General features: G+C 34.7%; 1 protein-coding gene across 7 annotated transcripts; it reads left to right on the top strand.

Annotated features, from left to right (window-relative positions):
• On the top strand, positions 1–24183 carry LOC110451731 (TNFAIP3-interacting protein 2-like). 7 transcript variants are annotated; one of them, XM_021499891.1, is made up of 9 exons: positions 16–62; positions 3586–3668; positions 16054–16524; positions 17468–17794; positions 17965–18039; positions 18520–18726; positions 19784–20038; positions 20345–20473; positions 21371–24183. In XM_021499891.1, the coding sequence occupies exons 3-9, from the start codon at positions 16096–16098 to the stop codon at positions 21761–21763; spliced, it is 1815 nt and encodes a 604-aa protein (XP_021355566.1). In that variant the 5' UTR covers positions 16–62; positions 3586–3668; positions 16054–16095; the 3' UTR covers positions 21764–24183. The 7 variants fall into 7 exon arrangements, with proteins under 7 accessions (XP_021355568.1, XP_021355566.1, XP_021355565.1 ...); XM_021499890.1 differs by lacking the exon at positions 16–62 and adding an exon at positions 2680–2771; XM_021499893.1 differs by lacking the exon at positions 3586–3668 and having other exon boundaries at positions 1–62.
• Positions 24184–26004: the final 1821 nt, after the last annotated feature.

Genomic DNA, 26004 nt, shown 5'->3' with positions numbered 1-26004 from the left:
TAGCTTCCATGTGGAGTCGTCTGCGTCCACTGGTGTCAGTTTCAAGACATAATTTGCACTCGGTAAGTATATCTTTAATGAAAAAAAATACGTTTTGTTGATTTGCATTGCTTTGTTTCTCGTTCAAGTAAATTTCGAGCATGTTTTTTTTTTTTTTGCGTTTTTGTCTTATAGCAACGTCAAAGACTGGTAGCGGCATTTTGTTGATAAACTAGGGAATTATGATGTTTATTTCATTATTGATTTGGCCGATTTTACTCTTTGCATGTATGCTTATTTGTTAATATCTAAGCGGTGTCACTGTTTCATTTATGTTGCTTTTCAGCGTAAGACAATCAAGCCGTCTTCGCAAATTGCCCAGGATAACCCGTTACATACTAATTCTCCTGTGCAGTACTACAATTATTGTAGTTTTTTACGGGTTTAATAACCTGAAAAAACACGATCGTGAAAAAGCCTAATTAGTCAAAACTTCCTTCAACGTTTCCGTGGAATGGATATTTAACAGGTACAACTGACTACGGATGTTGCGGTACTTCCAAAGCAACCGGTTATAGAGTTATTCAGCACCGATTTTTTTTCTACATGCTTACAGCCATGTTATGATTGGTTAGTGTTTTAGACTCGACTAGAATGACATAAAAAAAAAAATGATGTAAGTACAGGTCCACATAGAGCACGAACAGTGAAGTGTCTACGTGTGACTTTTGATGGCTATACTGTAGTACGATAAAACTAAGTATTCCTGTCACCATCATCAGTCACTTTTTAGAAGTGTTTGTGTCGTCAGTGCAAACCATAGCGATTTCCGGAACAGCCTAAAGTCACCGGAATGATATTCGAGGCGGGAGAGTCGGGGGATCCGGTGGCTTCGAATGACTAAATTGCGTAATATCTCTATGAACGTTATTTCTTCTGGCAATGCTTTTAGGAGAACTTACAGTGAACATGTTAAAACATATGTAGAAGCACAGTACCTGTGCGTCATTTTTTAGGTGTTATTGTTTGTTGAGAGTGTCTTTTGTTTCAGTTGTTTAAAGCCCGTGCAGTGTTCCATGCATGGTCGTATATATCTATAAGGCGACAGACATGGGACACGTACATAGTCGGATGATCTTCTACTCCGCTCAGGAACATTTGAGAGACCAAAGTTGGTCTGCTTCCCCTATTCTCTTCTGACTATTCTCAGGTTGTATTGTGTCTCCCTAGGCTTCCGTCTTTAAATTACCTTAGCTGTTGCAATGCCATTTGGGTGCAATATTAATACAAATTCTTGGGGAATCGGTTGGCGCAATGGATAGCACACTCGCCTTTCACCAAGGCGGCCGGGGATCGAAAAGTTATGGGGTCCCCTGCCCGAACACGTGGGCTTTCTTCGAATAATCCGGTTTCCTCTCACATTAAGACCTCGCGCGCTAAAATCCGGGCCAACATGATTGATTAATATAAGTTGAAATAACTTATTTCATAATTGTTGGAAAATAAAATAAAGTTTATACAACGCCATCTGTAAAGCCTCAATGGGGGGAAATGGAACGGTAGCTCTTTATATTCATTCTTATCTATTCTATCCCTTTCTCAACGCCAAACATATTTTTCATGTTAATATAAATTGCACATTATTGTCGTTTTACTGCACGCTCTACTGCGCAACCGACATTACCCACAACAATGATGTAGAAAATTATTTTTCGGAGTGTATGCTTACAGATGGTCGAGCGTCCGAGGCGCGTAGCCCTGGAAGCAGTCTCCCGTTTTCTGGGAAATCCTTTTAGTCTGATTATCATCATTTAAACCCAAACTTTCATATGAATAATATTTCATTGTGTGCTTCACTTAGTAGTTTTTGATTCATATAATCTTTTGAGATTTGTCAATGTGTATAGACATAACATAACAACACTATTTTATCAGACTAAAAATTTTTGAAGAATTTTTTTATTTCGTTCCTTTTTATGATTGATACGGACGGTCCATATAAAAAAATAACAAATTAATAAAAACTAAATGAATAAAAAAACAATTCTTATTTTTTTCAGTTTAAGCTTTATGCTATCATGTATGCTACACCACTGCACAACTGGTCCCTTACAACATGTGCCTCCATCGCTTACAGTGACTTAACGGGCACATTTAAAAACTTATCCTAGCTATACCTATGCAGATTTGAGGTTACAGACTCGTTTTATTGATTTGCTTGTTCCTTTCAATAACTGATTTCAGTTTTCAAACGTCACGTCATTTTTAACATCAAACTTCGATGTTTTTTTTTATATCAGGCAATATTTTTTGTACATAAATCGTTTGCGCACATCTTCCAACACTTGTGAAATGGGATTCAATAATAAATGAAAATAAATACATGTTTAAAATACGTAGAATGATGGGTAAGGGAAATTATTTTTGTCTGGTGGATATTGCAGCAAATCTTCCATTTTTTATTTAAACACGCAGTCACCTCTAAAGGGAAGTAACTTAATTTTTATTATTCTCCTCCAGAATTGTCGGAACAAGGGAAGTAACTCTTGCGCTCCTCGCGATATATTGCCGATTATTTATATATGTACTCCATGACACTTCGTTTTAAATATTTAGACATATATAAACACGCAAAGCTGACGACACGATACTATTTATGTAAACACATATATACACAATGCAGGCGACACATGATTCGATTCGATTCGATTGCTTCCTTGTACAAGGTGAGGCCATATGAAAATTACCATGGCACACACGTACAAGTAAGGATTGGGAGCAGGGTGTTGAAGGTGAATTGATATTATATATTATATTAGTTTTATATCTAAAAGATAATGCCCGTTCGGGTCTTTATTTGATATAGCTTTGCCAAGATTTGTTATCTTTTTAAGTTTTGAAACTAGTCTTCCATCCATTTCATCTGTCTATTTCCGTACATTTCTTTTAATTTCTGTGATAATCAAGATTTAAGCAATAATACAAAGTGGTGTATTTTATTGTTGATTTGATGAATTGGGTTATAAATATTTATATACATGATAAACTCAAGGCTGAAAGTAAGTTTAGATTACGTCAAAGCTTACCATGTCTTTTCATTATTGTTTGCACTGTTTCGTTAGCTTGAAACTAAAATATGAAAAATATTTTTTGTAGCCAAATGTCTATAAAACTGTTGGTTATTGAATTTCTCCACCAGCAGGAACAGGAATAAGAACATATTTTTTAATTCTAAATTATCTTCAGTGTATATGAAAATCTAACATTAAGCTGAATATAGATTATATATATAAATATAGTCACGTCCTTTACCAAGTAATTGCTGGCGTAACGACGTCTTTTATCTAGAACAGGTAACAGTGAATTTTTAAACATGCGTTACAAGTGACAGCGCTAATCTATAACCGGCACTTAAGTCAGTTTCTAAAACAACTATGACCTTGTACCCTATTTTTTCTTGATCAATAAAGAGAGGCGCAGTAAGTATGTATAGGCTTAGATCTTCGATAACATGCAAACAAGCGTTGTTGATGATGAAATCTGAATCCATGTTTCTTATAAACATAAACAAATATCTTACAATAAAAAATATCTATATACTTGCAGATCCAGGTAAACATTGGCAAGAAAATAACCTGAAAAATCCCAGTCGTGCTTTGGGATTGTCTGTACGGAAGTTGCTATTGCAGGTAAACAAAATGATTGCATTATTTACGTCTGATAAATAATTAAATTTCTTTTTATATAGACAGGGCGTAACGTATGTTGAATGACGTCATGTCAACTATAGACATGCACCTGGTATGCACCCATTTATATATACAAACACGTTTTAACGATTATTTTTTTCGAGCACACGATAACTGCAATCCACTTGTACAGGTAAACACACATTATATAGTATCTAAAACTTTGACAACAATTTACGATAAATATATATTGTATGATTCTTATAGGGTTTAATGCCCTGGTAATAGCTCAGGTCTTATGAGGACGTTTTTATTTTATTTGAAAAAAATAGCTTTTGTGTAGACTAAATACATTTAAACACGTATAGATGATTTCCGTTCCTTTCCGCCCAAAATTCATAATTGTTGAAGTTCGTTTCACGGATTAAAATCTCTTGTGCAGATATATAGAACGGTATCATAAAATCCTCTTTGTAATGAAGACTATCGTTCGGAACGTTTTCAGTGAACTTTGTTTCATTAATGCGAAAAAAAAGTCTTGGTATAGTTAATTCAATCCTTGTTGATATGTTTAGAAACTGATAGACGGGGGATTTACGAAAATGTACTTTCTAACCACCTGAAGGAAATATGAAACGTTACCTTTGCTAAACACCTGTCTGTTCTTATCTGATTGTACCAAACTAAATGCAGTGTGGTAGGTAAGTGCATGTCAGTTAAACGTCAGTTAATTTGAATCAATTAATTTGACAGATGTGCGACAAAAAAATCCTTAATTTGTCAAATACATGTGTACATGTTGGATTTCTGCCAAGCGTCAGTACAACATCTGTATATTATAAAAATATTGCAGATTCATGCATACAAATTATATCCTAGGGACGAAGAGTGAGAATGTGGTGAAAGTGATCCGGAACTCGTACATAAATTATAGTTTGGTTTGGTTTAGTATTGTTTAACGTCCTATCAGCAGCTATGGTCATTTAAATTATAATACTGCTAGTCACAATTGATTGCAAGTAAACGTGACCTGTATCGGATCTTGCAGCATGAGTTTTCATTTCATAAGAGATGTATGAAAATCAGCAAGGGAATACTGAAGTATCGCTAAAACTTCAACGCAAACTCAAAATCGATGGAATTTGAGCAACACTGAAACTTTTTTTCACGGAGAGCATTGTAAAAGTGCAAAGATAGTAGCAAAAGAATGTTCTAACATCTTCTTCATCAACGACTCGCATCACGTGAATCTGGGTCATATCCAAGTAATGCCAATTTCTCAAAGCGAGAACCGGGGTAGTGAAGATAAATATAAATATATTCATGTCGCACAAAGCAATACATGTAGCATGTTTCCCAATGAGGTCATGATGGCGACTATAGAACTTGTCCATAGACTTCATCATTAGAACTCTGTGTTTGGTGATATATTCAAAGAGGCAAAACATCAACATACCGCCTCCATCTCACATGCAAGCATACATTACACACATCGGACACGTCCTTAAATTACACCGGCTGTTAATAGGACGTTGACCAAAATAAATCAAATAAAAAACAAAAAAAAACCTGATTGAACGTTTTCTCGTCACCATTCGTTATTTATCGTGGAGAAAGTGACATCAGAGCGCGAATTTTGTGTGTTGGGAACATCAGTGTAACTGTAAAGAAAGGGAAAATTCATGATCGAAAAATGCAAATCATCACGCTTACTTTACAGTTAAGTAGTAAGCCGTCTCTGTTGATCATGTGAAATTAAAAATATTCTTGACAAGGTCTGTGTTACCATTACGTATTACAAATTGTTTCCATGCGCGTATTTTTATATAAAAAATAATAATAACAGGGCCATCGACTTGAACATTTGAACAAGGGTGTTACTCCACGATTTTCCGGGGCGAGAAATCGTCCTTAATTTGCTGCTGGATCTTTTGACTAAAATATCTAAATATTTTTCAATAAAAGTCTTACAGTGTAATAAGATAAGTTATTGAAAGATGAAATAAACCTATTATCCTGACACGTCACAGTCAAATAGATATCTCAGTTTCTTCAACCTTGGAAATAGGAGGATGAAGGCTTGGCAGTGCTATTTAAGCATCCAAATATAGCGGGAGGACTAGTTAGCCATGGTGGCAACAGAATCCATATAGACATTCAAGACGCTGTACTTTTATTCCAGACATTGTCTCTTTAAAATTAAAGTCACGTTAAAGTTATTACATATTCTGTCGTCAAAACGATCCGGTAAATTCCCGTTAAATATAGAAATCGTATGATGTGTGCTTACCACAAGGAAGGCTATTTTATGTCATCTCCTTACAATATTGCACTATTTATAGTTAACGCCGTGCCATGGTCGACTTGAATCAATGGAACACGTCAATGGGAATCGTGACAGTGTGGCAAAGAGGTCGTCAATAACACATGTAAGAAAACCCATCTTTGGCATTGTTGAGATGAATGACCAAGTGTAATTGAGACAATGTTTATGTTCAATTAAAGAGTTTCCTGTTGTCCCGTAGTTCAGAGGTATACCATTAATTGCTGGCCACAGACTTAATTGTCAGATAATGCTTAGTATAGGACCTGTCGGGGTTAGAGAATGCTGAACACCTATTTGATAATGATGTGATATGATATTACACTGTATCTTATAGTCCCAGAAAAGGTAACCCTTGAGGACTAATACAGCATTTAACACAACGGTTGGTGTTTATTTCTTGTATCCGAGAGACGTGGAGGGTAACAGACATATATTGTAAAAATATAAAACGTATCCTTAATCACCATACAAATTATGATAAGTACACTCTGAACACTTGTTGATTATATCTTATTTATGTAATCTTTAGTATTTCGCATAAAAGTCTCGCAAGGTACGGTTTTCTTTTCAGAAAATGATTTATCAAAGCTCTAGTCATGTCAAATAAAACAGTTTCGAATAATTAGTTACAGTTTACTTGGACAGGCATATTTGCACTCTTTTACTGAATAGATTGGTGGGGGGGTCCTCGAAACTACTAAGGTCGCAGGTAGCAGAGTACAGTAGAAATGACTTAATCCCAAAAATAAAGGGCATGTCTCAGATAAACATGGATAGCGGATTTATCCTGCACAACACACCTACATATATATATATCTTTATAAACTACATTTTGAATACTTTTTTTAGAAGAATGATTCTTTTTCAAAAATGGATTTTTCCCAGATTTGGGACTTTTGAAAACCATGGTTACCACATCAAAAAACGCCAAAAAACGCCAAAAAAACATGATTTCTAACCCAAAATTTGACCCACGCAAGTAGTATTTGTTTTCTTCAAACCTGTCTTAAATTGAATATCACCTACTCGGTAACCAGCTAGCTTTTGTTGTGTAGACACAGATTTTTTAAATGGCCAAAAATGTAGTCCCAACCGAGAGACGTATATATATACGTCTCTGCTCAAACCAAATTTGATTTTTGTAAATGTGAAGCCCACATAGTCCACTTCATTATGTATATGTCGATTTTAGTGCTGATTTTTTTTTATACTTTGATACATGCAATAGTACATGGGTTATTCATTGTACAAAAATGTCACCCATGGCCACCGTGCGCTACTGTACACTGCTACCATATACAGATTGCGGTTATAGGGGTAATGTTCACAGGGACAATGCACCCCCTATATGCTTAAAACGTGTCGCTATATAACAGGGGCGGAGGTTAGTCTGTGCCTTGCCCCTGTGGTACGGTTGATGGGGCCACCGTAAATTGTCATTACACTGAAATGTCATAACTTGGATACGGTATCATGACCCTCCACCCTGTCACATTATGCTGACAGGCGGGCTAATCAGGGTTTGTTTCGTCTTGTTTAAAGAACATGAACCATAACCTTCTTCGCTTGGCCGAGAGCTCAACATAAAGGCCAAACGTGAGGTACACGTATTGAACTTGATTTTTGATCGTAATGCCAAGTAAGGTATAAGCAAAATAGTATATAATACACAGAAACCAATGTGTCTAGACTAATACGGTTCTACACCACACAAAAACCAACGTGTCTAGACGAATACGGTTTTACAACACATAGAGACCAATGTGTCTAGACTAATACGGTTTTACACCACACAGAAACCACTGTGTCTAGACTAATACGGTTTTACACCACATAAAAACCAATGTGTCTAGACTAATACGGTTTTACACTACACAGAACCAATGTGTCTAGACTAATACGGTTTTACACCACACATAAACCAATGTGTCTAGACTTTTACGGTTCTACACCACACAGAAACCAATGTGTCTAGACTAATACGGTTCGACACCACACAGAAACCAATGTGTCTAGACTAATTCGGTTCTACACCACACATAAACCAATGTGTCTAGACTTATACGGTTCTACACCACACAGAAACCAATATGTCTAGACTAATACGGTTTTACACCACACAGAAACCAACTTGTCTAGACGAATACGGTTTTACACCACACATAAACCAATGTGTCTAGACTTATACGGTTCTACACCACACAGAAACCAATGTGTCTAGACGAATACGGTTTTACACCAGACAGAAACCAAATCGTCTAGACTAATACGGTTTTACACCACACCGAAACCAACGTGTCTAGACGAATACGGTTTTACACAACACAGAAAACAATGTGTCTAGACTAATACGGGTCTACACCACACAGAAACCAATGTGTCAAGACGAATACGGTTTTACACCAGACAGAAACCAAATCGTCTAGACTAATACGGTTTTACACCACACATAAACCAATGTGTCTAGACTAATACGGTTTTACACTACACAGAAACTAATGTGTCTAGACTAATACGGTTTTACACTACACAGAAACCAATGTGTCTAGACTAATACAGTTCTACACCACACAGAGACAAATGTGCCTAAATTAATACGGTTCTACACCACACAGAAACCAAATTGTCTAGACTATTACGGTTTTACACCACACAGAAACCAAACTGTCTAGACTAATACGGTTCTACACCACACAGAAAACAATGTGTCCAGACTAATACGGTTTTACACCAAGCAGAAACCAAATTGTCCAGACTAAGACGGCTCTACACCACACAGAAACCAATGTCTAGACTAATACGGTTCTACACCACACAGAAACCAAATTGTCAAACTATTACGATTTTACACTATACATAAACCAATGTGTCTAGACTGATACGGTTTTACACTACACAGAAACCAAATTGTCAGACTAATACGGTTTTACACTACACAGAAACCAAATTGTCTAGACTAATACGGTTTTACACCACACAGAAACCACACTGTCTAGACTAATACGGTTTTACACCACACAGAAACCAATGTGTCTAGGCTAATACGGTTTTACACTACACAGAAACCAATGTGTCTAGACTAATAAGGTTTTACACCACACAGAAACCAATGTGTCTAGACTAATACGGTTCTACACCACACAGAAACCAATGTGTCTAGACTAATACGGTTTTACACCACACAGAAACCAATGTGTCTAGACTAATACGGTTTTACACCACACAGAAACCAATGTGTCTAGACTAATACGGTTCTACACCACACAGAAACCAATGTGTCTAGACTAATACGGTTTTACACCACACAGAAACCAATGTGTCTAGACTAATACGGTTCTACACCACACAGAAACCAATGTGTCTAGACTAATACGGTTTTACACCACACAGAAACCAATGTGTCTAGACTAATACGGTTTTACACCACACAGAAACCAATGTGTCTAGACTAATACGGTTTTACACCACACAGAAACCAATGTGTCTAGACTAATACGGTTTTACACCACACAGAAACCAATGTGTCTAGACTAATACGGTTTTACACCACACAGAAACCAATGTGTCTAGACTAATACGGTTTTACACCACACAGAAACCAATGTGTCTAGACTAATACGGTTTTACACCACACTGAAACCAATGTGTCTAGACTAATACGGTTCTACACCACACAGAAACCACACTGTCTAGACAAATGACTATTCGACACAGAAAGTTAAGTTTCTAGGCAAATTACATTCTATATAGCTACTGTACAATAACACTAAATATCTAGATTGTAAAAAGCGTCTGCTGTACAGCGATTGACGGGCTAATGACGTTCCACTGTTCACAGAAACCAAATTGTCTGGAGCAATAAGGTTCTACTCTATTGAGAAACCAAATTGTAGATGGACTTGTGATGATTTATTGTGCCCTAAAGTTTCTGGACAAATGAGATCGGTCTGTACATAGAAACCACAGTGTCTGGAATAATGAGACTCGTCTGTACAGAAAAGTCGGCGTGTCCGAAGTAATATACTGATGAATCAAAGTGTCAGGACTTATGAGTCTCATCCGTACTGAGAAATCAAAAAGTACGGACTGTAAGTACTTAACTTGTCACGACCTATGATGGTGAGAATATATTTAAATATCGGCAAAACCAAACAGTACATAAAGATCATTATTGAATTAAATTAACATAACGTAACATGTATGCATGCTATTTCGACACGAGGGCACTTTAATCTTGTGATTCACTGCGATTTCTCCCCATTTGTTTACACTTCTGTTTATAACTTTTGGAAATATGTTGTGTCATGGAAACGTGTGTGACGTAGTTTATGTTTACGAAACTACTTCAGGTAGTATATATGACTGCGTGATTCTCTTTTACATCTTGCCTTCACACAAAAAACCCGTCATCAAATCCTTCACTGAATCGAATAGGGTTGCGTCACGATACACGCACACCATGAAATATGTTACCTGTGAAAACTAAGATCGTGTGAACTTTCTAACATTTGTAAATTGACTTTCCAGCATACGTACAATGTATAATCACTGCATCAATCTCCTCGACTGGAAACACGCCAATACACGAGACCTATTTAATAGATGGGTTTGAATAACTGTCAATTTAAGTGAAGTTGAATGGATATTAATTTGGCATACTCACTTTCCTTCTCATACTCATCTACTTTTCAGTTTGATAAATATTCGGCGAATTATATAGCATGGCAATGGCAAAAATTGGAACTTTAAAGGCTTTGTCGAGATTGGCCAGTATAAGCGAAAACAGGGCAATTGTACTTCTTTTCTTAATATTCTTTTCCGAATATGGTGTTTTTATTTTTATTTCTTTTGTCTTTTTGAAAACTGATGAAATTGCGAAATCGTACGCCTCAAATTTTGAGTTTCACGAAGGCACAAAATATCAATCAGGCGTGTTTTGTAAGTCCGGTAACCATGTTTAGTGATGTATTTTGTCACGTCTGTGATAATTTGAATAGACAAATTTATGCTATTATAAATATTATGAATGGAACCCCAACCGCCGTCCCCTACCAAGGTAACTATTAGTATATATTTTAGATTAAACTTACTGGGGGAAACACAGTTTTACATGAAGTCTAAAGTATTATTCCCGGACATAGCTTATTCTAAAGAAAGTCCATGGTCGACTTGTGGTTTTGCGATAAAAATATATATTTGTGGTTTCTTTTAAAGTGGCGGTGTCTGTGTGGGACTGTGCCATGCAGTACTATTAACTTTTTCCACGAAAAGCAATACGTGTCTTGTGTGATCGTTTTAAACTTGTATCAATTATCATAACACTTGTGTAAAACTCGATTTTGAAGTACGGTCGCCAAAAATAAAAATTCGCCGAAATGAATAATTTACAGGACCGTATACAATATATTATCACCCATAATATACGTGATAATTGTTTAGCGTAAGTACCACGTAAACAAACTAAATCTAGGGTAAATCATGTGAACAGTCTACGCTTATACAGACTTTGCTTGTAGTATACAAGTAAATCATTGACAAAAGTAAATAAAACAGAAAAAACAAACGCAAAAAAGAAACCGCTTTAGTAGCCCGAGTTTCCTCTGGCCCGGACAAAATGGCTAAGTCTGGTGTCAAGGCCAGAGGAAACTCGGACTATCTATCTGTCAAAATGTCCAAGTCTAGTGTCAGGGCCAGAGGAAACTCGGGCTATCTATCTTTCAAAATGTCTAAGTCTAGTGTCAGGGCCAGAGGAAACTCGGACTATCTATCTGTAAAAATGTCCAAGTCTGGTGTCAGGGCCAGAGGAAACTCGGGCTATCTATCTGTCAAAATGGCCAAGTCTGGTGTCAGGGCCAGCGGAAACTCGGGCTATCTATCTGTCAAAATGTCCAAGTCTAGTGTCAGGGCAAGAGGAAACTCGGGCTACACCACTTAAGGATCTTCGTACCGCTATAAGTTACGATTATTTTTATAACTTTCTGGGATACATGTTTACATGTTCCTGGAATATATGTTAAATGGACTACGAAGAAAAATAAAAATTTGTAACAAATGGCGTATAGAACATTTACACCTAAATATAGTATATTGAATACGGCATACTAAGTAAATGGGCTTATCTTCAGAAAATAAATAATGAAGCTGATAAGATTATAAATCCTTTAAATTTATACAATGAAGTCGCCAGTCACTATGTGATTATAAATAAAAAAATATTTGTTTAGATCAAATTACAATCATCGACCATGTCAGCAGCTTCTTCAAACTCAAATAGCACAAATACCTACCATTCGCCATTAGGTCAGTATGTTTCCTATATAGTAAAGTTATGAATGCCACTCCTTTACAAGTTGAATTATCATCTATAAAAACCATCATTATCTCCTAACAAAATTGTTCGAAAAATGTAGATGTGCAAATGACTTGAGCAGTGTGACTTCGATAGTCAAGACACCATATGCATTTTCCTTCTCCATGCAAGTTATCACTGGATCCGTTTCCATGGAGAAGGAAAAATCACATGGTCCGGGATACACTGATATATTATTACTTAATACATTATGGAAGTCAGCTTTAAATTTGTTATATTATCTGTTATATGCCATCTTGATCATTTGTAGTAATATATTGTAGGGAAAGGGCTCAATATAAGTTGTTAAACTTGTGCCAAACTCCCATTGTATGTAAATTACAATAAATTATGTTTAAAACAAAAACTTTGTGTGCGTCTATCAATTTACCTCACCGTTAATGTTCCAAAGACAGATCCGGACACTTGTTAGAAGGAATGATAAAATAATCTCATAAGTTCGAATGCTTTTTGAGGGTATTACAAAATAATCTAGCTAATCTGGACACTTGGTTGACGGTATTACAAAATAATCTAGTTAGTCCGGACACTTGTTTGAATGTAAAATTAAATAATCTAGTTAGTCCGGATACTTGTTTGAACGTATAATAAAGCAATCTAGTTAGTCCGGACACTTTTTGAAGGGAAAAAAAACGATCTCGCTACTCCGGATACTTGTTTGAATGTATAATAAAATAATCTATTTAGTCCGGACACTTTTTTGAAGGGAAAATAAAATAAGGTCGTTAGTCCGGAGGCTTGTTAAAAGGTAAAATTAAATAATCTTGCTAGTCTGGATATTTGTAAGAAGGAATAATAAAATTATGTCGCTAGTCCGGACACTTGTTAAAAGGTAAAAAATAATAATCTCGCTAGTCCGGACACTTGTTTGAAGGTATAATGAAATAATCTTGCTAGTCTAGACACTTGTAAGAAGGTAAAATAAAATAATCTCGCTAGTCCGGACATTTTTTTTTTGAGCCATGATTTTTTTCTTCTAGCATGTTACTGGATATTATTGTTATTTTTGTCTCATATATTTGCATTTTATTTAGATTCCGGAAAAAACAACGAATTCGGTTTAATCAGGGTTTCTATCAAATATCAAAAAGTTCCTGATAAATTCATTAGTAATCTGAAGGTACTTTTCGAATGGTTTTTGTAAAGAAGTACTTGTCGATACTTACAAACCTGAAGAAAATGTTTAGAAGTACTGGTTTATATTTTTTATAGATTCATATACATATATGCTACAAAAGTAAAAGTCGTTCTCTCAAATCACATCCTGACCCCCCACACATATCTTTATCTACTGTATATACATGTAGATATTGTGTTGGCAAGAAAGCGGTACCGGCCTATATAAAACCTTTAAAAATATCTAACATCTTGACAAATTTTACGATAGAATAGGTTTAAAACTCCCACACTCAAACTCGCATTCATTCAACATAAATTAACGTATATATCATTTGATATAACGAGATACCAGGATATACTCGAAATTACGATATAACTGACCTTTAACCGACTTTCTTCGTCATTAATAGGAGTGTGTAATATTTTTTTTTATATTTTTATAAACATAAACACTTACGTGTAAGAAAGACTTCGTGCCGGAAGAGGCACGTGATCAACGTGCCGGAAGAGGCACGTGATCAAATGATAGAACGTTCACGATATGTATCCTTCCTTAAAAGAGTATCACTCTGAACACCAGTGTTACGCATACGCGTGTAGTTGTTGAATGTTCTTTGGAGGTTGGATTTATAAAAAGAAGAAATAATTAAAAGGTATTTGAAATGAACATGCATAGACACATTTCAATTATCTTTTATTATGTTAATTTATTTTAATAATCTTAAGGGAAATAACTCTTACATATACATCTTCTTTTTCTTTTAACCAGGTGATTGTAGTTGATATTTTTTCAGATTCTGTTCTTTTCTGTATCTTTTCTTTACTGTCATCTATATAGAATAATCTATCATATTTCACCATTTAATTGATTATTCATTTTTTAACTCAATAAATCGAAGCTAATCAGTCAGCATGTCAATCCATAAATCAGTAAATCAATCACCACACGATCTACGTAAAAACATTTTTTTTTTCGAGTGAAACAATATCTTATTACTATCCCTATGGTTTAATTATTAAAAAAATACTTTATATTAAATATGACAAGATCAAATATTAAAACCGACACAAATAATAATTTGAAACGCACACTGTCTTTTGATTAAGCACACATAGCCAAATCTGTATCGAGTTTATTATTATTTTATAATCTTCTGTATTTAAAAAAAAATAAAAAAAAAAATGACTTAATTAACTCAAAAATCTAATTTTGTCAATGATTTAGAACAAATTTGAAGAGGCTTAAAGCCAAATACTGTTTATGTTTGCATTTGACTTTTTTATCGTTTTACATGATTTTTAGGGAGTAATATATTATACAGTACGAAATGTTGTTATATATATACATATATTAACAAGATCATCAATGTCTCTCTACGAAACAGAAATTCAGTATTCCGAAATGTGCAACTTGAAAATTAGAAAGACAATTAACGATAGGTTAAATACTTAATCTGAATATAGTTGTGTGTTTTCTAATTGTGGTTAAAGTATTTCATTATACATGTATATTCAGCTAAGTTTTGTCGATGTTTGTAAACTTAATCACATATCTTGGGGGAGAGTTCGTTGATATTGTTGCTAAGTTGTATCCGATGTTCTTATCGCAAGTCTACTATTACGGTAAATGTGTCAAAATTAGTATATTGTACAATTATTAACTTCTTTCAAGTTTATGAACGTGTAGAATAGGTTCGTCCCCTAACGTACATGATATTGACTATCCTCCTCTCGGTGTACAGCAGGCGATTATACACATGTGCAAATAAATTTGAATTGAATTATTATAATGTGTTTAAGCATTACCAATGCGGTCAAGTTACCGAAATGGTTAGTTACCTTTTTTTTAAATAAATGTCTGTATAAATGTTGTAATAAAATGGCTATCAGCCGCAAGTCTTAAAGCTTATAAACAACAATCGCTATTTGTTGGGTATAATTTTAAATAATTATTACATACGTGTATGTATCATCAGCGCACGGTGATTAGTTTTCAAATAACTCAATCTTTGAACGTTCCTAAGGTTTCGCATTCATTTCACGCTTATCATCGGTCACGCACAAGTAACAAGCCCTTATATGACAATCCCATATGTGTACACATGTGATGGAAATACCGATATAAACCGAAACGCACTATAGAATTTATAGGGAATTTCCCTAGCTAAAAATAGACACAGCACAACGAAGAATTGTGGATCCGACATCAGTGTTATTGATAGGCTGACGGTAAGTCCATTTTCGCTAGAATTGACAGAGAATTTTCACATTTATAATGGTTCAACATGTTTTTATTAGACTGTTTATATATAAGGCTATATTTTCTGAAACCATAATGCATACGAAAAGGTACAAACCCTGCAAATACTCTAAATTTTCTAACGTCCTCTATCGCCTTGTTGTTCAGGCCCATGTATCGAGGCTCGCTTACATGGGGTTCACGAAGGGGGGGTTTTGTCGCAAAAATTTGTATCTCCAAACAGAACAAACTCATTGCAACAATATCGATCTTAAATACTTATTTTGCATGATGATTTTTTTTATTCAATTCAATTTTTTTTCTGTTTCAGTGGTTTTAACTTAAATAAAGAGAATACATATCAAGGTACATAATGAGTATGGAAGGCAATGCAAACATAAGTGGAGCAGAGCTCACGTTGAGCTTGGAGCAGGAACGAGACTCATACAAAGAAAAGGTAGACCATATGAAAATGCTGGTGAGACAATATAGCCAGGAATTACAGTCACTTAAGATCAGGAAGGAAGGAGTAGAAACTGTTTCCAAACTTTTACAAGAAGCCAGACAAGAAATCGCATCATTGCAAAAGAAATGTAAGACACAGGACACTGCTATCAGAAATCTACAAAGTCGGTTAACGTCGAACGGATTTTCTGGTGGTATTACTATGGAGGAAGGAGATATCTTTATGCCCGGAACGTCTAACCAACTTCTGGATAATTTAACCAGGGAAAATACCCGACTACGAACCCTACTTCGGGGCGCCTCTATCAATCCGGAAGAGCTGAACAATTTACATCAGGTTCGTTTGTACGTCACTGATTGGTGTGGATTTAGGCCAATCGTTCGACGTATCTGGTTTTTCCGCTTCTTGCGTATCACAACGAGGTCAATTTGTAGAATATCGTAGGGGATTTCATAAATTGTTACGGAAATAACGACTACGAAGCAAATACCGAATATATTTCTCTATAAAGTAACATACATTCATACAATATTTATGCATCGAGTTTTCAGGTAAACTTAGTTTCTCGATACATTTACTAACTCAAAAACTAGAGGAAAATGAAAAATGAAATAAGAACACATTTGACGGTAAACTATTTTTATGGATCTATTTTGAATTGTAGCTATTTACTTGTTCATTTATAATCTTAATTTTCTAGACATCGTATTAGAATTTAAAGTAATTTGTAATACTGAAACGGACATAACGTAATCTTCATTTACATATAATATCTCTAGTTTTAGGGCCATAATCTTCATTTACATATAATATCTCTAGTTTTAGGGCCATTCATTGATTAAGAGAGATAAACAATCTGGTGTCTGTCAACATATGAGTTGTATGTGTCATTTGTAAAATAGAATATAAAACAACTAATTAATATCATTACTGTTGTTCATTAGACCCGTCTGTTATTAGTAAATTTACTGTAGTTGGTGATCATATGTATATGCCATTCGTCATTTGTTACAATTGAATATAAAGCGATTAACATCATTTGCCAATCAACCGACGCGTTTTTAATTAGTAAACTCACTGTAATTAGTTATTATTTATATCAGTCATTCATATTTAAAACTGCTTAATACCTAGACGTCATTTAATACGATTATTTTCGGGTCGATTTTATTTTATCTTTCATGAAATTAATTTGTATCTGTGTTTTTTCGGTATTTTGGTGTGTGTTTTTAAATAAAACATTCTTTAGTTAATATCTCCGATTGATATTTTGAAACAGGTGTTGAAGAAGAAAGAGGAAACAATAGGCAATCAGACTAGACAATGCGAGGAACTACAGATACGTTTTAATGAACTAGAACAACTAATGGGTTCATCGGAAAATGTGAAAGATCAAACCATCTCAACGTTGCAGACAACAGTCCATAAAATGAAAGAAGAGTTCCAAACACGTGACGTTTTATGTCATTCTCTCGCGGAGGAGACCACCAATCTGCGGCAGCAACTTCATGACGTTGCTGTCACGTGTCAGCAAATGGCGTTGAGATTGGAGCGAAACGAAAAAGCTTCCCGCGCTCTGGAACCTAAACTGACAACTTCGAATAAGGTAGAACACAATAACACATTGTACAAAAACTTTGTGTGTAATATTTCGAATATAAATTGTAAAACAAATCAATTATAAATGAAATCTGAGTAAAACATTATTTCGACTTGGTATAAAATTCTTGATTTTGATTGCACATTGATGAAGAAATTATTTTTTTTCTCTTGTAGATGAACGAAAGCAGCAATGAAGCGAAAGAAAAACTGGTCCAAGATAACCGAATACTGCAAGAAAAAGTTGATGAGGTATATTTTCTATATGCACGTGTACGCAAAATAATTAGCAAATAACCCTTGCTTCTGCCCAAAGCTTATGGAATGTATAATACTATTTTCGTAAATATAATTGTCTTATCATAAACAAATAGTAATACAGGGGGACTTAATTAAACCACTTTCTGTCAAATAAATCGGATACAAGAAAGCTAAAATATAAAATATTGTGACTAACCCCGTCCTTATACGACCCTGTCTGTTGCCAGGACGTTAAACCCCAACCAAACAAACTGTGACTTAACAACAAAAAAATGAATAACCGAAGCGGCACAATTTGTATGTGTTTCGGTCCAATGCTTGAATTGACAGACCGTATGGTTCGTATTTTGTTCTTGGAAGGTTTCATAAATTTATGTCAAGATAATGGTTATATTTAAATATTGATAAACTTTATCATCGATAAAATGTCATGAATAATTAACTTACATGTCTGATTGTTTGTCGTTTCAGGTTGTTACGATGAACAAGAGATGGCAGGAATACGAAACTCAAAGAGAACAACATGTTAAGTATCAGGAGGCGGCCATTCAGACGCTGCAGGGTCAGTTAGCTGCCGCCCAGGCCAATCAGTTGTCCTTTGGGAGGTCTAAGATGATCAACCAAGCCCTCGACGAGGCCAAAAGACGTCTAGCTTATGCAGAGGAAGAAAAGCGAAGAGTAAGTATACTTTAAACATATGTATTGCCAATAAAATTGAACAAGGGATTGGGCACAAGTTATTACAACTTATCTAATCCCTCTCCCGTCATACACACAGGTACAAATACACAACTTTAAAAAAGCATCGTTCAAATGTTTTAGCTGGATTTGACGTAGTGATACACATGTCTAAAAACGTAAGAATTAAGGTCCGTCGAAAAATAGGAACTGCCAAACAAAAGAATCTCTAAATTTAAATCTATACCTAAGGCATTCAAATTTTGAAACAAAATACGCCTTTTATTGCTAAAAAGTTTACCCTCAAAGAAAAGTGAAAGGCATTCTCACATGGATGTCCACAGATGAAATGGACTCGACAAGATTAACTCTGTAAGGGAACTACAATTGTGCCTCAGTTTAGTATGTATGATATTTAATTTACATTCTCCAAAACTGAAGTAGATCGGAGAGAAAGTTCCACCAACTTGTACAACAGCCGCGGAGAGTTTTTAACGTCCTTTTCTGATTAAACCAAACGTATAAAACAAATTATTTACATCTTACATTTCAAAGATTAGAAAAAAAATGTTTATTTTTCGAATTTTGGCAAAGTAAACATCACATAATCGGATATTAGGAAAAGATGGGCATCAACGATATTGAAATCATATTTTCTAGGTGCAAACACGTGTGTTTCATTTCACGAATTTCATTTGTTAAATGATTATGTTGACTTAAAGCTATTTTCTTGCCTCACAATAGTGAAGTGCGTTTTGAAATGATTAATACGGCTTCGGATTTGTAGAAAAACAATATTTTTCGTTATAGAGTGAAGACCATATAAGCTGCTTAACTTTTCTTATACTGTTTTACGAGAAATATAGATATGTTCTTTAAAAACAGTATACACATTTGTTTTATCTTTTTTTTTTCATACCAAGTACAACCAAATTCCTACATTTGCAATAGTGATTCAGGAAGTTGACTTAGATATACAATCGCATGCCGCAAATTTATGACGTTCCTCAATAACTTCAGGGCAAACTTGCTGATAATTTTGTTTTTCTCATTTTAGCTTGAACAGGAGCTAATGGAACGGAACCAAACTTTGATTGAGCAGACGACAGAGGTTGAACGTTTAAAGAACGAACTTGACCTTGCCCACCAGGGCAGTGGTACCATTCTCCGAAGTGACGTAGAAATCATCGATGCATTGAAGGCACAAATCCAAATATGTACGGAAGATTTTGAGTCGGAAAGGCGCGACAGAGAAAAGGCCCAGAGCAAAGTTTCAACCCTGGAGGCAGAGCTTCAAAAAGTCAGAATGGAGGTGAGTGCTTTCATTTTTGACCTCCCGAAAAACAAACTAAAATATATAAAATCTTTTATTGTCGATTTCCTTGTAAGCATATGATCATTAATATTCATTAAGTTAATGATGTACTTATATATTAAGAAAATGTATGGTTGTCCGTTTCAAGTTGGGCAGATAAATACAGTATATAGTGTTTAAGTGAACCCTATGAACACTTATTGAATACACGTACAACAGGAAAACTAATAAAAGAAAAGAAAATTATTGATCAATAAATCCATGGGAATTTCTGTTCACTGCAACTTCATCTATCGTTTTCAGAGAGATCGGCATTTGCAAGCAACTACTCAACGTGGTGAACCCCAGTATAATGCTCCTTACTACCCGAACCAAGACTTCTACAACAATTTTGACGTGCCAAACAATTACCAGAATGTTCCTCATTACCAGGTATGTGTATCTCAGTTCCCGGTCACTTTTCGTACAATAACATTACATGAGTTACTGAATTCATTCATAATTTCATATGAAAGCTGCAGAACACGAAACAGGATTCGGGGAAAGACTTAATAGATGCTTTAAGCTTATTTATACTCCCTGTATTATCTATATCATTTGTATCAAGTAGTTACAAAATACAAATCAAAAGCAACAACAAATCACTTTTTAAAGTTGCTTTTTTATGAAATATATTTTAGCAATTAACTCAACTCGAGCGAATTTCATATCCCACTAAATTGTCGCTGTGCACAGAGTTAAGATCGAAATAATGATAGAATCTATGTGTAAACAGATATCCATAAAGTTATTTTTTGTCTTGTTGAAAAATAAACAAAAAGTTCCTTTAAGCTCACAAATAAATCCTTTTGGAACTGAATAAATGAATTTTGAAAATGAAATGAGAAAAAATCATGTCCTCAAGTTTTGTATCGAGTGGTTATATACTGTTTTTCTTAATGTCCTTTTTTTGTTAATGTTTATTTGGAAAGGGAATATTTGCAATACATAAATATGATATCGGGACAAACCCACAGATTCATTCGTATATATAGTCCGCCCATCACCGTCATTACACTACCCCCATCTTATTCTTGATAACAATTTAGTACTTGACCAATGTCATCGTCATACAATCTTCTTATTCTTGAAAACAATTTAGTACTTGACCAATGTCATCGTCATACAATCTGCTCCTTCTTGATAACAATTTAGTACTTGACCAAAGTCATCGTCATACAATCTTCTTATTCTTGATAATATTTTAGGACTTGACCAAAGTCATCATCATATAACCCACCTATTCTTGACAATATTTAAGTTCCTGACCAATGTTCAATTACTTTGCAGAATGAATTAGCGACACGAGGACCACAGAGACGACACGACCACATCGAGGACAACGTGACCGATGGTGCCGTCCAGATGGATGCACCGCCATCATGCGCCGAGAAGAAAGACGCGGAATCTGTAAGCGCCATCGATTCAACTTATAAAAGTGGTATGACCGACCTAGAGGACGCGCCGCTGTTGTCGACCGACAGAGATACCTTCCTAGATGACATTGAAGAAACAACGTGTATTGACGGTATTGACGTCACTGACGTCACTGATCGTGCATCCCCAAGGTGTTCACCTAGATCTTCACAAAGAGAATTATTAACTTGTCCAAAGTGTCGAAAGGAATTTACAAGTGATAAGCACGGAGAATTGCTCGAACATATAGAGTTATGCTGTGATTAGTGTAGTTGAAATTGCATCATACAAACAACAACTGGCGATAATATTAATTACTACAAGTTGACACTAAACCGTGTTGACTGTATCTTGCAATTTCAACTTACACATTCTCCTAGCGAATCCCACAACCGACCCCAGGATGTGAAAGATTCGAGGAAAGGATCCAACCCGGAGATCCTCCCAGAACTGCCCCGAAATGGTAGGTTCCGGAAATCGCATCAAGACTGCACTCCCAGCATTCACAGTCTGACCACAAACCGGAGAATATGGAAAGAAGAAGGAAAGGGAATGACGGAACACATGAATAGGAAAGTTGGTAAAAGAAATAACAGTCCATTCATAGGCATAGTTTGATACTTAGCCTGATACTAAGCGAGAGTCAAATGGTTAGGTATTTCAAAACAGGACGGTTGTGGTTTTAACAAGTGAGAGTCACAAATGAGATAACTGTATGTTTGCAACAAGGAAGATTTGATTACAAGATACCGGAAATCAGGAAGAGGAAGAGCACGCTATTACAATAAGCGCTTTTATTGGTTGGAGCAACGTCGTCTGTAACACGAAAAACTTTTATGAGGAAATCCGTCCAGAAAGTAAGGGGAAGGATGTTTAGAAATACCCTCAACTTTCGTTCAGACGATCAACACTCTCGTGTACTTGAAATAAACAATGCATCTTCGTCATGTTGCCAAATGCATGTCCATAATGATACATAAGTTTACTGTCGTATCCTTGATTTTTCGTTTATCGACCGACCCATACACATTAAATATAGTTGATATCTCGTATTAGCGGATGCAGATGCGAAATACGATCATTAAACCAGCTACACGGATGTAGCATCATTAACGATAATCATGCATCCGTATATAATGACTGGGCGTGGAGATATACTGGAATGAACAATTGACAATAGTAGATCAGTTTTAGAGGTCGACCAGTGGTTTTGATTACCTAATATGATAACATATTGGGTCCACTGTATAGAGAATTACATTGTACCTAGTGTGCTGTATCTACACATTCCCCCCACAAATTATATTTAGCTCTGATGTGACGTTCACACTTGATTACTATATAAACAATGACTTTTATTATATAAACAATGACTATTATTATATTAAAAATGACAATGCATACATGTTTTACCGGTTGTGCCAATATTAGTATTTAAGCTGATTTCATGAACTGTTGAAACAGATATAACATGTATCGATACTAGCCATTACAAATTTTGTGACATGAAGTTCCATCTTGCGGGACAGGATGACTTTTTGTCACGCCCATGTAATATTTTTGTTTATAATCGTTTGTCAATGTTTGTTGTTTATTTCCATTCTTTGTTACTATTAAATCTGTTGCCAATATGTAATCCCTGTCATTGTGTTATTTGGATACAATTGTTGCTTTATTTGAATTACGCTATTATCTTCTTGTATATTTTATTATGTTATATTTAAAGTAGTTAACTTTGGCTTTATGTAGAAACATTAAATCATTTAATTTTATCTAGTTATAACAGCTTTGATGCAGTTACATTATATTTGATATGATTATAAACGGTTTACAGAAATTGCATTTGATTTAATATTATAGTTCTAAAGTTTTGTTAAATTATCATTAATCTAGATAATATTTAATTAAATTTGACGTGAATTTTTTAATCTCATAATACTGTACATATAATTTATCTTCATTCAGAAAAGATCTAGTTATTGTGATTGTATATTTGCCTCTTCTGAGCAATGAATTTCAAAATACATTGCTAGTTTAGATTTTCCAGTTTTAAGAACTAGGTTCGGAGTTAAGCATTGTGTGGAAGATATCATCGTGCGTTTGAAAATAATATAAGCTCCAAACTATAGCATCGAGTGGAGCGAGTTTCCAGATAATATAAGCGTGGATTACGAATGATCACTGAATACAATTATCGTGTGACTTGCTATAATGGGTTGTGAATATCGAGGATGACAATGACTGGTTAAGACCATTGTCTCGTTACGTAATTGACATTTTACACTTTTATTTGACGAAATATCAATGCAAGAATACGTTGTTATTCTGACCCAACTCGGCAATGGGATGTACAAACTCATTTTCTTTTTGCATTAAAGCGAAATGGTGTTTTAAACAAAGTGTAGGATTTCTCAGGTTCTGCTTTAGTTCGTTAAAAATGTGCTTTAGCTTGTCTAGAGTAGAAAACCCCAGTACATTTGCTAGAAGCCAATTGCATTGTGTCATGCCAATCTCTTTTTTATTCTTATTTATACCTGTATATATTTAACAACCTCGTTTACTTTGTGATGTACCCATGTAAATGTACATAGTTTTAAATGTTATGCCGTCACGTGACCTCAGGTAGTCCTATGTGTAATACTGTTACCAATATGTTTTGTGCAATTAAAGGAAAAAAAAGAAAAGTACACCTATGTTTGTTATGTATATGTTAATAATATGCTAAAATAATCCTGGGCCCGTATTCATGAAGCCGTTCACATGCTCAAGCATGGATTTTGTGCTCAAGCCTTATTTCTTGTTCTGGTTATAACTCAATAAATAAATCTTACTTTGTCAATGATTTGGAAACATTTTGAAGAGACTTAAAGCCAAATACTGTTTTCAATGTTTACATTTGACTTTTTGATTGTTTGACATGATCTAAGCGAGTTACCAGAAAGTTGGTTTGAGCACAGATTCCATGCTTGAGCATGAGAACAGTTTCATGAATACGGGCCCTGAGCTAGGTTATTTTTCAATACACATTTCTTTCAGGTGTTAACTTTTCTATGCAAAGTTAACTATATGAGCATGCGTTACAATAAGCAAATCTATACTAGTATCACTTACCAAAAGCTAATTTGCACACAAATGCTCTATTATGTGATCAATTGTGATAAAAATGTTGTTTCAACATGATGGGGAAATTCATTTTTGTGTTTATACAAAACATGGTTTAAACGTCTAAAGCTTGATAAAGGCGAAAAGTGATTTGTTCGGTTCCTTTATTCTTTCGAATATCTAAACGTAAAAGAGATATTTTAGTTACGCTTTATGAAGCAAGAATATATTTTATTTTAATTCATAACGAATTGAACCGATGATGTAAATAAGAAACATCAATTACAAAATTGGCTTGATAGGGTAATTAGAATTCATGCTGTGAGTTTGCAATAAAATGCAGGTAGATTATTTCCATTTTAAATGTTTATGCTATTTTTAAACAGTTTTAATTTAAAAAAAACACAACGTTGCATAACATTATATTGTAAAATCCCTAAAAAATCAGTAAATAGGGGTTTAGTGTTAATTCGGTTTTAAGTCTACGGTTGCACATCTTTGTTTTTGCTTTCGATTTGGGTATTTTCTTCTTTCATTTCATTTTCCAGTAAAGATTGCTATTTATAAGGTGTTTTGGAACTACTAGTATTTCTACTTTCGTTTTTGGTTTGTGATCCTAATGTATTGAGCGCGTCATTATATTTTCTACTTTTTGTTTGTGTTAGAATTCCTACTTCTGCTTAGAGGATTTCCTGGTTCCAGTTCTATTCTTGCATTAACCTTGGAGTTCCAATTATGTCCTTGAGTGGTGGCGTAGTCGAATCGTTTGCAAAATACTATTACTGCCTTTTGTTATTAAAGGGACCTGTGTCAGTGTCTTACGCAACACGATAATACCTGTGCATTATCTAGAACAGGAGTCATGATCTATGAGAAAAGCAGATGAAATAACCTCTAGAAAAATATAATAAAAAGTCGTATAAAGGTAACCTGAGATTAGTTTATAGTTTGTTTGAACTATGAAAATCATTGTTGTTTTGCAAACGGCTGTGGATTTGTTTCAATGGTAATTCACAAAGAGCTTAAATACTGAACAATTCATATCGGCGATTAATTGTCTGTAATTCGTCTCGGCTGTTAATATTTTTTAATTGATGGTTATAGTTTAAACTTGCATAAATGTTTTAAAAATACAGTATATTTGATTATGAAGCATAATCAATTTCAACAAAAGATACCTTTCAAATTTGGAAATATATTAAACGAAACTATTTGATTTCCATTAACCCGAAATGAAACGTATTGAAAATTTACTTTTTATATTTTTGATACATTGTATGTACATGTCCGTTTTTAGAAAATCTACCACATGTGCAGTTATCAATCAAGTGCTTAAAAGGCAACACAGTGGTTAGTCACTGAAAAAGATCTTATCTGATAGCCAAGTTTAAGATTGGTAATTTATT

Source organism: Mizuhopecten yessoensis, unplaced genomic scaffold (assembly GCF_002113885.1).
Source record: "Mizuhopecten yessoensis strain PY_sf001 unplaced genomic scaffold, ASM211388v2 scaffold6169, whole genome shotgun sequence".
NCBI lineage: Eukaryota > Metazoa > Mollusca > Bivalvia > Pectinida > Pectinidae > Mizuhopecten > Mizuhopecten yessoensis.
The sequence above is the reverse complement of the archived record's forward strand: the minus strand, read 5'-3'. Positions and strand labels throughout refer to the sequence as shown.